The sequence below is a fragment of the Photinus pyralis genome, unplaced genomic scaffold, assembly GCF_008802855.1.
Source record: "Photinus pyralis isolate 1611_PpyrPB1 unplaced genomic scaffold, Ppyr1.3 Ppyr1.4_LG4, whole genome shotgun sequence".
NCBI classification, from domain to species: Eukaryota; Metazoa; Arthropoda; class Insecta; order Coleoptera; family Lampyridae; genus Photinus; species Photinus pyralis.
In genome coordinates, this window is record NW_022170511.1 from 5,335,304 (window position 1) to 5,349,221 (window position 13,918).

The following is a 13,918-nucleotide window of genomic DNA, read 5'->3' on the forward strand; positions in this document are numbered from 1 at the left end:
GACATGATCCAACACAGTATGTTAAAACACGTTGAATGTAGATAGGCATTTGTGTCAACAAGCTATATTATATTAAATTGATATTTGTGTAGATATTAAGTATAAGCAGTTTACGTTTGTATCTTAGAACATGTTACGCTTCAAGCTCTTTGCAAGGTCTAAAAGAAAAACGACGTATTTAATGGGTCCAAAAGTTCCTTGCGAATATTGGTTTCCACTATCAAAAAGATAACCCAAGAAAAGGTTTAATGCAGTTACCCAATACTGCACTATCTAGAGTCTATTTTTTAGATGCGTAAATAGCAAATATGCAATGTTAGTCTTGACGCCAATGTGTCTTTTTGGATGAAACGTGAATATTTGAAAATGGGACGGTATTTAAGTCATGGAAAGACAATAACGCTAGTCACAATAGCCTTTGCTTGAGATTGTTGCAAGGTTTGTTTTTAAATACCGTGTTGATACTCAAAATAAGAAAATCGGTCTCATTTCTATTTGTACCTTTTACGATTAAAATAATTTCAGAATCAAAAAAAAAATTACAAACGATAGATAAATTTCTATAAATGCGAAAACATAAAATTGAACAACTTACTTTGGCAAGATTTTTCTTTGCCTCATCCTGGAGCTGATTAATAACGCATTGAGAAAACGTATTCGACTCGGAACGATTTTTACAAGTACACTCGAACATACACTTGTATTTTCCGCAGTGGCTTTGGTCGAGTAACGTCGAATAATTACTGCAGACGCATCCGAGTGCGCAATGTTCCTTCTTGCACGGTCCCTTAGAGCTTACATCCTCGTTAGTGGGAATCGAGAGAAATTTACAATTTAACCTCCTCATTTCGGCCTCAGTTTTCTTTAGGGTTGGACTATCAGATTTAGTGTTCGCAATTTTATCTACAACCTCCTGCACGGGGTGTATTTCTTCCACTACACGAACTTCGTCTTCCAAAACTATATCTTTGGTTTGATCCAATATCTCGCAGTAGTCCAGCAGTCTTTCGATGACTTCTTTAACACCACTTTCGATCACGTCGTCGGATTCATGACAGGTGGAGGGTGGCAAAGGTTTGGGTTCTTTTCGTTTCCGGAACACCTTGGTTTTCTTATACCGAACGGGAAACACAAAAGTTTGCGGTACAAAGGGTTGATCTTTCACTTTTAATGTGCTCAGTGCGAACGCGACTCTCTCTTCATCTAAAACTTCCTTGTCGTATTGCACGTAACGCTCCACGTGAGGGTGAATTCGTTTTCGCAGTTGAGGAGTGACTTCCACAAACAGTTTGGGTAATTTCAGTCGGACATTTTTCCAGTCCTTGGGATCGTAGGTGAAATTGTAAGTGAGAGTTCGTAGTAGAGAGGGCTTTTGTTTGATTTTGGCCGCACGAAAACGTTTGCGATATTGGTCCTTTATATTTTCGAGGATTTTGTTTTCTTTACATGAAGGTACGTACAGTTGTTTACCACAGTATAAAATGGAGCTTTCTGTATGTGTCAACCGAACGGCGGTGACAAAACATCGTCTTGTAAATGGCAGATCTTGAGAAACAAGCTTCCTTTTAATTTTCAATGTTTCGCGAACGCACTGCTTTTGCTGTTTCGTACTCATATTCTCCAAAATGTTAGCGATAGGATTAAATTTCATCTCCTCCATTCGTCGTTTTTCGGCCACGGTTTTGGGTTTAAAACCTTCCTTCTTCGGTTTTGGGGTAGGTGACGGCGCAACCTGCCCATATGCAGGAAATTGTACGTCGATGTACGTTTGCTTTAAGGTATCTTCAGCAACAAGCTTTGGTAGTTCGTAGCTAATATTCAAGCTGGAATTTTCACTTAGGAACTGATCCAATATATCACTCGTAAATGCGGCATTCGCCGAATTTGAGGTGTCTACCCTCGGAGATTTAGTCACAGCAGTAGGCGACACATTGCCCAAATCATTTTCGGTACTAAATTTCTTTTTCTTCCACCCCTTAATTTTAGTAACATCATTTGTTTTTGTAGGCTTTATGGGCGTGTAGTCTTGTTTCGAGATGTTACCAACAGACTGCTTGAACAACTTCTTCATTTTCTTCTTTTTTGTTACCGAAGGTGATTCATTAGTTTTTGGCATCACTTGATCTTCTGCTTCACGTTCAGGGGATTTGTAACCTCCTACTACATTAACAATTTGAAAACCAACTGCACTTTCATCCTGGTCATCACTTTCGTCCTGAGGAGTCTCAAGGGTAATAGGACCGTCCTTCTGAAGCTTTTCAAGTAATACATTGGTGATACGATGTAATCGACTATTATGTTTTTTTTTCTCCAAATTGCTCGTTAAATTTAACATTTTCACACTTTCTTGTTGAGGCTCTTGTTCGGTCCTTACATTTTCTCTTGGAGTTTCGCAAGTTTCTGGCGTGCCGACAAAAACAATGTCTTCCTCCGGTTCATTACGCACGGGTGTGCCAGCGAGTTCGCGCAGTAGTTTTTCCGCATTTGAAATTATGTCATCACATTCCGCGCTTTCGTTAGCAGCTGGAAACATTTTTTTCGAATTTGATTCCACGTCATCAAACAAATTGTTCAGTTCCTCAATTAAGTCAGTCGATGTATTAAGGGCCGCAACAGTAGGCGGTTTGCAAAACGAGTCGGGGGTGGTAATTTTTGAGACATTATCACCATTTACTTCGCAGTTACTCTTTCTACGTTTAATCGAAGAATAGTCATCAGATTTATTTACAAGGTCGCGCTTTCGATCGCCCGAATTTACTTTAGGTAGGGATTCGAGGTTTAAGTCCTTATTCTCTGCACAAATGAGATTCCTTCCGCTATTCATTGTGCTATCACAGTTTTCAATTGTAGCCGGTTTAGTAACACTGCACTGTGTGTTATTAATATCACAATTTGTGTTACTTATATTTAAATTACTGAATTGAGGATTAGTGTTTGAGGATAAATCTTGAATGACATATCTTTGGTTATTATTCGTGTTTATTTTAAAATGATTTAAGATTGTAATGCCTTTTTTATTTCTACTTTCAGTAGGAGGAGTAACAGGTTTTGTCCCAATTTCATTTTCATCTATTATTATACACTCCGCTGGAGTTTCTTCCTCTTCTTTAACATGCGGAACCTCTTGATCTTGACTTGAATCTGGAATGTAGTCAACGATTTCATCGTCGGATAAAATTTCAACATCCACACATATAACCCCATTATTTACCTCTGGAAAAGTACCGCCATTTTGTGGAATAGCATTATTATTATTTATCACAGAATCTATTCTTATTGTACTTTTCTCAGATAATTCTTGTACATTTTTACCGGCCAAGGGGAGTTCACTCTTTGAACTGCAGTTCTCAGTTTCTGATTTTATGACGTTTTCGGTTTTGTATTGCTCAAGTTTCTGCAAGACGTCTTCATATGACCAACCAGACTGAAGAAGGAGCTGCTTTAATGGATCCCCCATCCTGGCACCACTGAAAAATAAGTTATAAAATTAAATAACACCAAAGCGACACCACCTGGAACTATGATTACTACAAAGACCAATCGCCTTAAAAGCCATAAGTCTGTAACACCTAACGTGGAAGCCACAAAATATTCAGCATAACAAATAAATGATACGAATTTTGTTCAAAACATTAAAAATTATAATAATGACCACGTTTTCACAACTTTCCAAAAAAAAAATCGTATATTAATTTGTCCGTTGGGCCGTTACACATAGGTACATTTGTCCAGATAAGACTCCTTTCTTAAGTCGATTTCAAATTAAATGTTTCCTTATTTATGCGTTCCTTGAATTTCAGACACTCATTAAATATGATAACAACCCTTAAATTACTTATACGAATTTACAATACAATAGTATATTATATACCGCGGGACTGAAGTAGTACTTTTAATCCCGAAGGTAAAGTTTAATAATAATTTACCTGAGGGATTAAGACCACTACTTCAGTCGCAAGGTATATACGATATTTTTCGTACTTCCGAAACCGAAACACTTAATATGTATGGAGTTAGAGAACGCGTTCTTTCAAAAAATCGCTGCTTAACAAGTTATCATAGGAATGTTGCGTTGGTATGACAATCCCTATGCCATGGTAACAAAAATAATTTGGAAACTGTCATTGCTAGTGTTATAATTTTGGTGGTGGGTGACAAAGGTGTATTTGATATTGATAAAAAGCGGCCAAAGTAGGTAAAGAATTGATACCACCGGAATCCAAAAAACTATATGAGCAGCAGTACGATGCGTTTAAGAAGTAGTGCCGCATACAAAATGTGGAACAACCTACTGAAATTGCCTTGTTAGTAATTTCATCCTTCCGGGATTTTCGTCTAAATTTAATCCCGGCGGGACAAAAAGTGACACTTCAGTACTTGTCATAATGGAGTGAAGTTGTTACTTTAGTCCCGGAAGTACGAAAAAAATTAAACATTACACTAACCATTAAACAAAATCCTGAAATTCTGTGTCCATTTGACAAAGTGTCCGTCAGGTCCTAAACAAATATTTGTTGAGGATGTCCCGCCTGAAACTTCTAATGCTACACCTAGATTACATTTACAGCAAGTAAATTTTTAACTACAGGGTGGCTCGCTCTCTCCAAACTGAGGAATACGTAGAAACCAATAAACAATTATTTATATTAATTCCTCCAGTTAGGAATTCAATTGAATTAAGCATTTTCCAAACTATACCGGCAGTATTAATACCAATTACCAATAACTTATTGTGTGGAGAAAGGCTTTTTGCATATCATGCAAATGTCTTTATTGAATTAAAATGCAAACCGCTTTCGGCTATAAGCCATCTTCAGTGTCTCTCTACGAGTAAATAGAAGCATAAAAGTGGTTTGAAATTAAATTGAAAGAAAAAAATCTACTTACTTGTCAGCAGTTACAAAGAGTAAAAAATGAGACTTCATAAGCCATCACAATTATACAATAAACAAAAATAAATAGAATTAATACCTTTAGACAAATAACATTTGTAAAATTTCTTTCTAACTATTGTATCTTGTAAGATTATCTCAGCATTTCTCACACGTGACATGTGTATTCCAAGTGATGTTTCAATCTGGTTTTGGTGACTAAGACAAACGTGCACAGGAAGAAAGATCCCTTGCTACGGTCGACTCCGTATAAGAATATCGTTCAAAATTAATTTTGTGCAAATGAAGTCGCGACAACGATTACCATATAATTACCGCAAGTTAATTAAAATTAATGTAAATATTTTTACCTGCTTCTATCACATGGAGAGCTCTGTTACGCTGCGTCCTTTTCTTTCACATGGAACAATACATGTTGCTCTCTCGCGCGACAACCGTACATGGTCCGTGTGAAAGAAAAGGATCGTGGTGTACGCATCGATCTCATGCGCTCCATGTGATAGAAGCAGACAGAAATATTAATTAAGTTGTATACATATTATTATTAAAACTGTAAGACCATAGCTCATTAGTCATTATTATGCATGGCTCACTAGTATAGAAAAATATGTTCTTGGTGTAATATTTTTTTTATTTTTCTGGCTTTATTTGCAAAGATTTTTGAAAATAAATAACACGTCACATTGTAACTTTTTCTCCTTTACGAGCTAATATGATTCGATTTTAAAGTTTGGTATTTCGGTTTTTTGGGTCATCAAAGTCATGATGAGTCATCGTCAACTTTTTTTCTAATACGGATCTGAATTTTTTATGTTACAGTTTGTATGAGCTCACGTTCATGTTCAATTTTTTTCAAATTAAATCCCACATTTCAGGACATCAAATTTGCCAAATGACACTAACAATGCCAACGAAGTCGAAAATGCCATCTGTTTTGGCTATTTAAAATCAGAGTATTCTATTATCAACGGCCCATTTCCATCGTTCAAAGGAATATCTTACTAATTCTTTCAATCTACTTATTCAGTGATCACCTACTTCCACACCAGCCCTCGCAAACAATGGACTGCACTTTTTGACGCATTGATAAAGTAGCTGCTTGTAATATTCGCGCTACTTAATAAATGTAGCATTTTTAGGGGATTTTATTTATATTAAAAAAAATGGTATCAATATCAATATTTATTTATTATCTCTGACAATGTGAGCCATTGCATGAGATAGTCAAATGTACACAGTAAACGTATAACTCCACAATTTAAAATACTAGAACACGTTAAAATAATTACAAAGAAACTAGTTTCGAAAACAAAAGTTAAAAAACTCATCCACAGTATATGGTGCTTGAATTAAAAGAATTGCTTTTATAGCTGCCCTAAAACTCTTTAATGTTTTCTGACCTGTTACACTTTTGGGGAGGACATTATATAATTTAATTCCCACTGACGTAGAGAAACGTCGTTTTATGAATGATATAATTTCATCTTTGTCTAATGGCCATAGGGTGCGTTCACCCAAAGGCGGATTTACACTTTTCCGCCTAAGGCTATGCCAGTTTTTCACTCAAAATGATAAACAATAATTATTAATTAAGGAGTTAAAAACATTAATCAACTCAAAATTGTTCCTATAAAAATTTACATACATTTATTAAATTTCCAGATTTACACTTGTTTACTTTCTGGCATTCTATTGGGGCTTTCATTAAAAAAAAAAATTTATGGCACATTCAAAAACTTTACCATTCCTTGTATACACCCTGTCTCACTAGATACCACTTTCTCATTATCAAAGTGTTGCCCATTACTTGGATTAACATTATTGCTCAAAGGTATTTCTTACGATTTTTCAATGTGAAGCTTGCCTATGGGGAATAATTATTTAGAAAAAAATTAAAAAGATGGCAACGTTGACAACAAGCGAATAGAATAGAGTTTAACAAATGAAATTCAAACAACTAAATATAGTGTTATTAAACAAATTCAGATTTCGCAATCCATGCAACCATCAGAAATGATAACCGTATAACGCCATATGTAAACAAATAACTCGCTAGTGCTTGCCATTAATACTATTAAAGGATATGTGCGAGAATTTTAAATCATTAACAAAACAATTGAGCAATATTAAGTACTGTGTCGACAGTATCTGCGACTTTTGCTTAACCTACTGACCACGGCCGAGTACGGTGCAATTACCACTTGATATGATACCGTTGTCTTTTGGCCTTAAATGAAACCCATATCTTTGTACCCATATACGAAACCATAAACAACTCCAATGTTAAAAGTTACATATTTATTGACAACGTAAAAATAGGGCGCCCTAATGTACATTCAAAAATAATTTCTACAGATGCACAATCAACTATAGTTGACATTTGCATATAAGGTTGTTTTATATTTTTTACAAGGTATGAGCATCCAATGACACCAGGATACATACCTGCATCCATCTCAATATCTCTTGTTATACCTAATCAATTAATTCATTCAACGTTCAATACTCTAAAATTGCGAAGGATTAGCACAAAATTCATTGAAGCCATACCTATCCTACGTATAACCGACAACATATAATTGGATCCAACAGTAAAAAACTGAAACTAACGTTTTACAAATATTTCAAGACAGTTTGAAATGAATGCTTTTGTTGTATAGCCACCATTATTTTATTTTTGTATGGAATTGTGATGCATGTGTTTATGAGAATAACGAGCTCTTTTAAAACACAAAATAAATCTGATCATGCCAGCTTGCAATCTCAGAAAGCATTCGGAATTATCTCACTTTCGACACAACCATAAATTCGACCTCAAAGTGCACACAAGGCCTGAATGTTCCGATATGTGTACATACTGTGGCCCATCGTTTTGCTGTAGCACACGCATAATATACTTTCAACAAATTCAAATGCTAAAACCTCTTTGCAATTTTCATTTTTAATTTGTAGTCCGTTCTTTAGTTCTGCATAACAATTTTCTTATACATATTTTATTATATTATATATTTCCATGTTTGAACCTGAAATAACAGCTTCGGTTATGTGCCGATACACACGAATATCAGTGTTACACTTACGTGTTGTGCTTGTCGTTGTTGTCCCTAGTTGTTTTGAAGTACTTTTAAACACTATACCTTCATTTTAACAGAAATTATATTATAGAACAACCGATAGAGTATCCAAAAAAATTCCCAAAAAGAGCTGCCGTCACTTAAATTTATCCGATAAATAACCTCCTATGTGAATACATTGTCAGATAGAGTTAATGTTAACATGAAAAACCCGGCTCTTACCCAATTACAAAACTTAGTTTATAAACTGCTGTTCGTTATGCCTATCGACCATCGACTACATTGAGTTAGATTTTTTAAATGAAACTTCCTTTATTTTATCCATTAAAAAGTTTACAACAAAAATTGGAAACCAACAAACTTCATGTGTTGATTTGTAGTTTAATTTTTTTATTGCGCAGCTGCAGCAGGATAGAAAAATGGCGTCTGTAAAGAAAATTGGCCACATTTCATGTTCTTTGCTGTAAAAAATGGTGCATGATCTATTTTTGATTTTAAAATGTTGTGCACAAGAAGCATTTCTTATTATGCACGCCTAAATTTATCTATAATCAGATACTTTTTTTATTGTAAAAAAATGAGATAATTATTTACCAGATAACCCTCGTATCTAATTCTAACCACACATAAACTGTATTAACTGTGTTGCATTAAATTTTCATTTGATGAAAATATTACGTACCTTCCATTTACGAAATGGTTTCCTTATTTACAAATACAGAAACACACAAAATTCGTAGTCGTTTGTAATTTTATGCGTTTACTTCGGCTTCGGCGCTTTGTTATAATTTACTTTTCGCCCTTCGCTAATACGCAGAAAGATGGCGGCGGCAAGCGTCGCACTCCCTGCCTTAATTTTACTCGTTGGTCGTTGCTCCCTACAGAAGTTCGTAAAAACGTGATGCACAAGTACGGGTTAAGAGAATTTCCTTACAAATAACGATATTACTTACTTGTAAACAGCGCTCTAGTTTATTGTGTTCCCTGCTTTCATTAGTATATACTGTGCGTCGTATTTCGGTACATGCAGTCGCATTGAAAAAAATAAGCAATCGAGTAACCTACCTGTATCGCTTTCGTACACTCCGTGACCTAAGTGGGTATAAAAATAGATTGTGATAACGAAATATTCTACGCAACGACTAAAAGTACATTTTTTTGTTTTCGGTTTCACTTAAAACAAGAACGTAACAGAAAAATACGTCGGTAAACGTTGCAACTGCTCTAAAACAAAATGGCTACGCAACGTGCCGAAATGCATTTGGGACGATTCAATGATGCTAATACTAAACATATGAAACACCTGCGGCGTGCCTACCTAATCTAAATTAATACCATCGAGAAAGTAAAATAAGATTAATACCAGAATCCTTTCTACATTATAGTAATTATTACTACGTAATATTGAATTAAGCATCACGTAAAGTCACCGCATTTTTTGACAGACTTTTGTTTATCCTTCACTTGTCTGGCCTTTTGACGTACAATTTGCAATACTGAATGTCTTTTATTTCAATGTACTGAATACAAATCGGATCGTAGAATGCTAGCATCTACATTCCGAAAAGTAGAAATCTAGGGACTTTACCGAAAAGATGCGTTGCGAGACATTTTGGGATCTTTTGCGGTATTATACGCATGCGCAACTTGCTCAATTTTTTAGAGATGAGCTCAATAAAATAGACAGCTGTTTACTCTTAACATCTCATAAAAAATCTCCAGTTTTTCCTATATATGATAGGAAGAATAGACTCCTACACCTACTTCAAATACTCAAATTCGAATTTTGTGACCAACTATAAACAAATGTGGAAGATATGAATTCTATCTTCTACCTACAGCTGCTTCTTTGGAAAATTGTGCATTTTTCCAGATTTTTTCAAACTGGATTGCACATTTGCATAAACTACGCACGTGGCAACGCTGTACAGGGTGGTTAAAATTCGTGGCTTACCATTGCGATCTCCGCAACGGTGACAGATACTGTGTAGATTAAATAGGGGCAAAGTTCCCCTTTTTGTAAGTAAAAAAACACTTTTGAAAAATCTGAAAATAACTGAGATCCGAATAACTAAAAATGACAAATTTGGTTTTCAATTCCGTAGCTTAATAACGGTCGGAAATTGATGGTTCTTTTTGGCACCTTATAAGGGCACTTTTTTAAAGAATCTTGATCAGAATTCCCATAGCACGCTACGTGTAGAAGCTGCAGGCTACTACTTTCTTTTATCTTATGGGCGCCATATTGGATTTTTACGGATTGAGATATCTAGAGGACAAAAAAAGAAAAATAATTAATGACGCCACACTCTTGCGGTCCCCTATCCCATTCCGTAAAAATCCAATATGGCATCCACCATATGATATAAAAAAAAATTCGTTAATTTCATTTTGAATTTTTTGGGACCTAATAAGCGGATATGATTAGATTTCGAGATCAGTGGATGACGGGAGGAAGGGGGAGGCAGAAATTGGATTTATCTTTCATGGTACTCTAATTAAAGGTCTTAACGAAAGGAACTGTTTTTTACCAACTACCGCCCGTCTCAACAAAAGGGACTCTACCAAGTCTCAACAACTCAACCCCAGGAATTAATTCCTACTGTCCTCCTCTCAAACGTCTTTTCCAGATAAGTTATAATTCCTCATACCTCGAGAATCGAGTGTCGGAGGAGAGAACACACAAAGAAAAAAAGAGAAGTCTGGACGAGACATATCTCGGGAATGGAGTGCCGGAGGAGGGTACTCACACAGGGCTTATTGGAACATCTGGCCAAAGCATATCTATTGATGAAGTCAAAGTGAATATCTATATAGAATATAATATTGACGCCTCGATTGACGCTTACCGACAAGTAATGCACTATAACGTGGTTAACACCCCAACTAACTTCTGTCGCCATTTAAAACAAGTGTTACCAACACATTTAAAATTGTTAATATTTTTAATTATAGTTCTGCGTGCGTGTGAGTATATGCTACAACTGCAGTAGATAAATACCAACCAATCTTACATGTTTCACTGTGTAAATACCAACAAAGATGCAGTGCATTTTAAAATAATGCTAAAATATAAATGAGTTTTAGTCAAAATTACTTTCCGTGGCCATCTTGTTTTAAGATTGACAAACACCACATTTGAGGTTATCATTGTAAAACGTTTAAGAAGTGCGGAATCGTAATGTATGCGTGAAGATATAAAAAAAAACCTATACGAATCTTAATTCAAAAATAAATTTGTGGTAACAAATGATTTAAATATTCACTAAAGTAACTTTTACAAAATGGCTACTCGGTACACCCAATGCAGCAGTATGCTGTAGATATATACCACCCACATAAACATAAAGTTCGTCCACATGAGAACAAATTGACAAGTAGGACAGTACAAAACAATTAATAAAAAAGGTACCCACCTGTGGATCACTTATTCTTAAATAATAACTTGCATATTTTTATGATAAAACAACACCAAAACTAAAATGCTGACAGTCGTTTGCACAGTTCGTAGTTTAATAACCACCGGTTACGGAATTGCCAATCGAAGGAATTAACTGTAATGGATGAAATAAACAAGAGTGATTTTGTGGCCGCTACTGGAAAAGGTTAAAGTACAAAATGTTTTCAAAATTTGAACACATGAAAAAGTTTCGTTCCTTTCCACGTAACGATAATTGCTTTTTTATTATTTCATTATCAAGCATCTTGTGGTTGTACTGCAACAATATGGCGACCCGGATGTTCCGCTCTAATATCAATACAAAATCTTACAAGATGGCGAAATGTGACTAGTCAGACAATAATAAACAAACAAATTATGTACTTCATCAGATTTAGTTAATGCATATTATACATTTTTAGAATTACGTTAACGAGCGGTATTTAATGTGTTGTACGTACGTACATTTAATTAGTAATTGTGGTGGGTGTCCAAAAAATGCTGTATGGTATGTTAACCACAAACATGAGTGAAAAACAACAATTTTAATTATTTCCTTTTGCAGAATTAGTATGCTCAGAATGTAACATATCGTTCCCTTCGGCCTCCTCACTTTTGCAACATTTTGCACAGCATGCAAATAATGAAAGTTTCGATAATGAAGTAACACACAACAGTACAAACTGTAGAAAAGTGGATGTTCCCGATCTGTATCCTATATCAACCTTCAAATCAAAGGTGAAAAATGAAGAGTTACCATTAGCAGCGAACTGCGAAGTTAAAAATGAGCCCATCGACTTCTGTGCAATAACCTCGGATGATCTACAAAGTGAAAGTGACATGGCAAATGATACAAAGTCCATCTCCGACAAGGTCTCGCGGAAATACCAATGTACTTACTGCCAAAAATCTTTCGGTTGGTCGACCGACTTGAAACGGCACATCCTAATTCACACAGGTGAAAGACCATTCAAATGCCTCGAATGTAATTCGACGTTCACAAGAAAATTTCTTTTACAAAAACACCAAAGTAAACAACACAATTTTGACTATGTTACCGAGTTAACTGTCGGAGACGATTTTCACATGCCACAACTGACACCTATAACACTTTTCAAACAAAAGTCTCGAAAACAAGATAAAGAAAAAATTAAACGTAAAGTATTAAATACAAAAAGTTTACATCAAAGTCAAACGAAAATACCTGATAATTTATTATGTCCTACCTAGCATTATTTTTGTGCAATAATATTACTTGGTTACCATTCGGAAGTTGTGCTAATTATGATTTCGATTGATTAATGGCATACTTTTTTGTATTATCCAAAGATTATTGTAATTATGTATTTTGTGTGTAAGATTGGATAAAAGTATTTTATAACATTTTTAGGAGAGGCAATTGTACTTAAATTATAGTGTACCTACATATTGTGATTGTGGTTTTCCTAGTTTTTAATCATTGAGAATTTTGTATAGATTATATTTTATATTGTACAAACATTTATATAACGATGAATTTATACGTGCCTAGTGCCTAGTCAGATGATGAAAAGGTTGCCAAAAATTCAAAATAAATATTTTTTGAAATTGTTTATTCATATTAAGTATTTTAGTAGGTTAAGAATTTTCAAGATGGGCCTCTTGAAATAAAATATTCTTAGAAGTGTTGCTTTTTTTAATTAAACAGATCACTGAACATGTGGAAGCGGCCATATCTAACCGAATTGTTTTTCAGCAAGTTGTTGGAAGTCAATTATTTGGTATGTACAAATTTTACTAGTAAAACCGTAGTAGTCCGTGACCAAACTGTGTTACCTACTCTCAAAAACCAGAACTGCAGAAGGGACTTTGACCTTACCATTCCGAAACTTAATAATGGCCAAAATGTAAATTAGTCGAAACTAATTTGAATTAAAATTTCATTTGTAAGACGTGTTCGACAGTATAAAAATCAATTCGGTATGTAGGAATTTTATTGTGATATTTACTAGGAGCATTATATAAATGCTAGGATGTTGATCTCACTTTTTTCTGCTCGGAGGAGTGCGTATACGCGGTATGTGATATGAAAATACTGAAAGCGAGCTATTTTAACGTTTTTTTTAAAATGCTAGGAGTAACGAATAATAATAGTTAAAAGTAAACAATTGCAATTATTCTTCATCTTAAAATGAAATCTGAATTAAAAAGTGTTAATATTAATCTTTGAAATTTGGGGGGAATGACCACCTGAGAGTAACTATCAAATATTAATGAAAAAGGTAAATTAATTGCAAGTGCTTGCTTCACCTAAAAATTAAAAGAATATATAAGCAAACTCAAACGGTAGGGGGTCATACATATCTTGCAGTGTTTGGTAAGATCCAGGAGAAAGTAATTTGGTATGCAGGAATGAATCGGACAGTTTCGGTTGTTTGAATTATAATAAATTATGAAAACAGGCGTATGAAAATTATTCACTTGGTAATCAAGTATTTCCGAGGCCTGTGGCAGCAACCTAACTCATTAAAATA

The 13,918-nt window shown here is 34.8% G+C and overlaps 2 protein-coding genes across 7 annotated transcripts; one reads left to right on the forward strand and one right to left on the reverse strand.

Moving 5' to 3' along the window:
- Window positions 1-94: 94 nt before the first annotated feature.
- On the reverse strand, window positions 95-11,577 carry LOC116168206. Of its 6 annotated transcripts, XR_004144732.1 has the most exons (5): window positions 8,920-8,987; window positions 8,649-8,844; window positions 8,189-8,392; window positions 7,973-8,131; window positions 7,176-7,915 (listed from the first exon to the last, which is right to left on the reverse strand). XR_004144732.1 is itself a non-coding variant. In XM_031483906.1 (3 exons), the coding sequence occupies exon 3, from the start codon at window positions 3,455-3,457 to the stop codon at window positions 407-409; it is 3,051 nt and encodes a 1,016-aa protein (XP_031339766.1). In that variant the 5' UTR covers window positions 3,458-3,467; window positions 8,649-8,844; window positions 8,920-8,987; the 3' UTR covers window positions 95-406. The 6 variants fall into 6 exon arrangements, 4 of the variants coding, with proteins under 4 accessions (XP_031339766.1, XP_031339765.1, XP_031339768.1 ...); XR_004144731.1 differs by having other exon boundaries at window positions 7,176-8,131; XM_031483906.1 differs by lacking the exons at window positions 7,176-7,915; window positions 7,973-8,131; window positions 8,189-8,392 and adding an exon at window positions 95-3,467.
- Window positions 11,578-11,717: 140 nt separating this feature from the next.
- LOC116168207 (zinc finger protein 322-like) lies at window positions 11,718-12,997 on the forward strand. The gene is made up of 2 exons (XM_031483910.1): window positions 11,718-11,913; window positions 11,971-12,997. Exons 1-2 carry the CDS (start codon window positions 11,904-11,906, stop codon window positions 12,633-12,635), a joined length of 675 nt encoding a protein of 224 aa, XP_031339770.1. The 5' UTR covers window positions 11,718-11,903; the 3' UTR covers window positions 12,636-12,997.
- Window positions 12,998-13,918: the final 921 nt, after the last annotated feature.

Excerpts from the sequence above, each read along its gene's own strand:
- LOC116168206 (XM_031483905.1), bottom strand. The coding sequence starts at position 3,457 with ATGGGGGATCCATTAAAGCAGCTCCTTCTTCAGTCTGGTTGGTCATAT.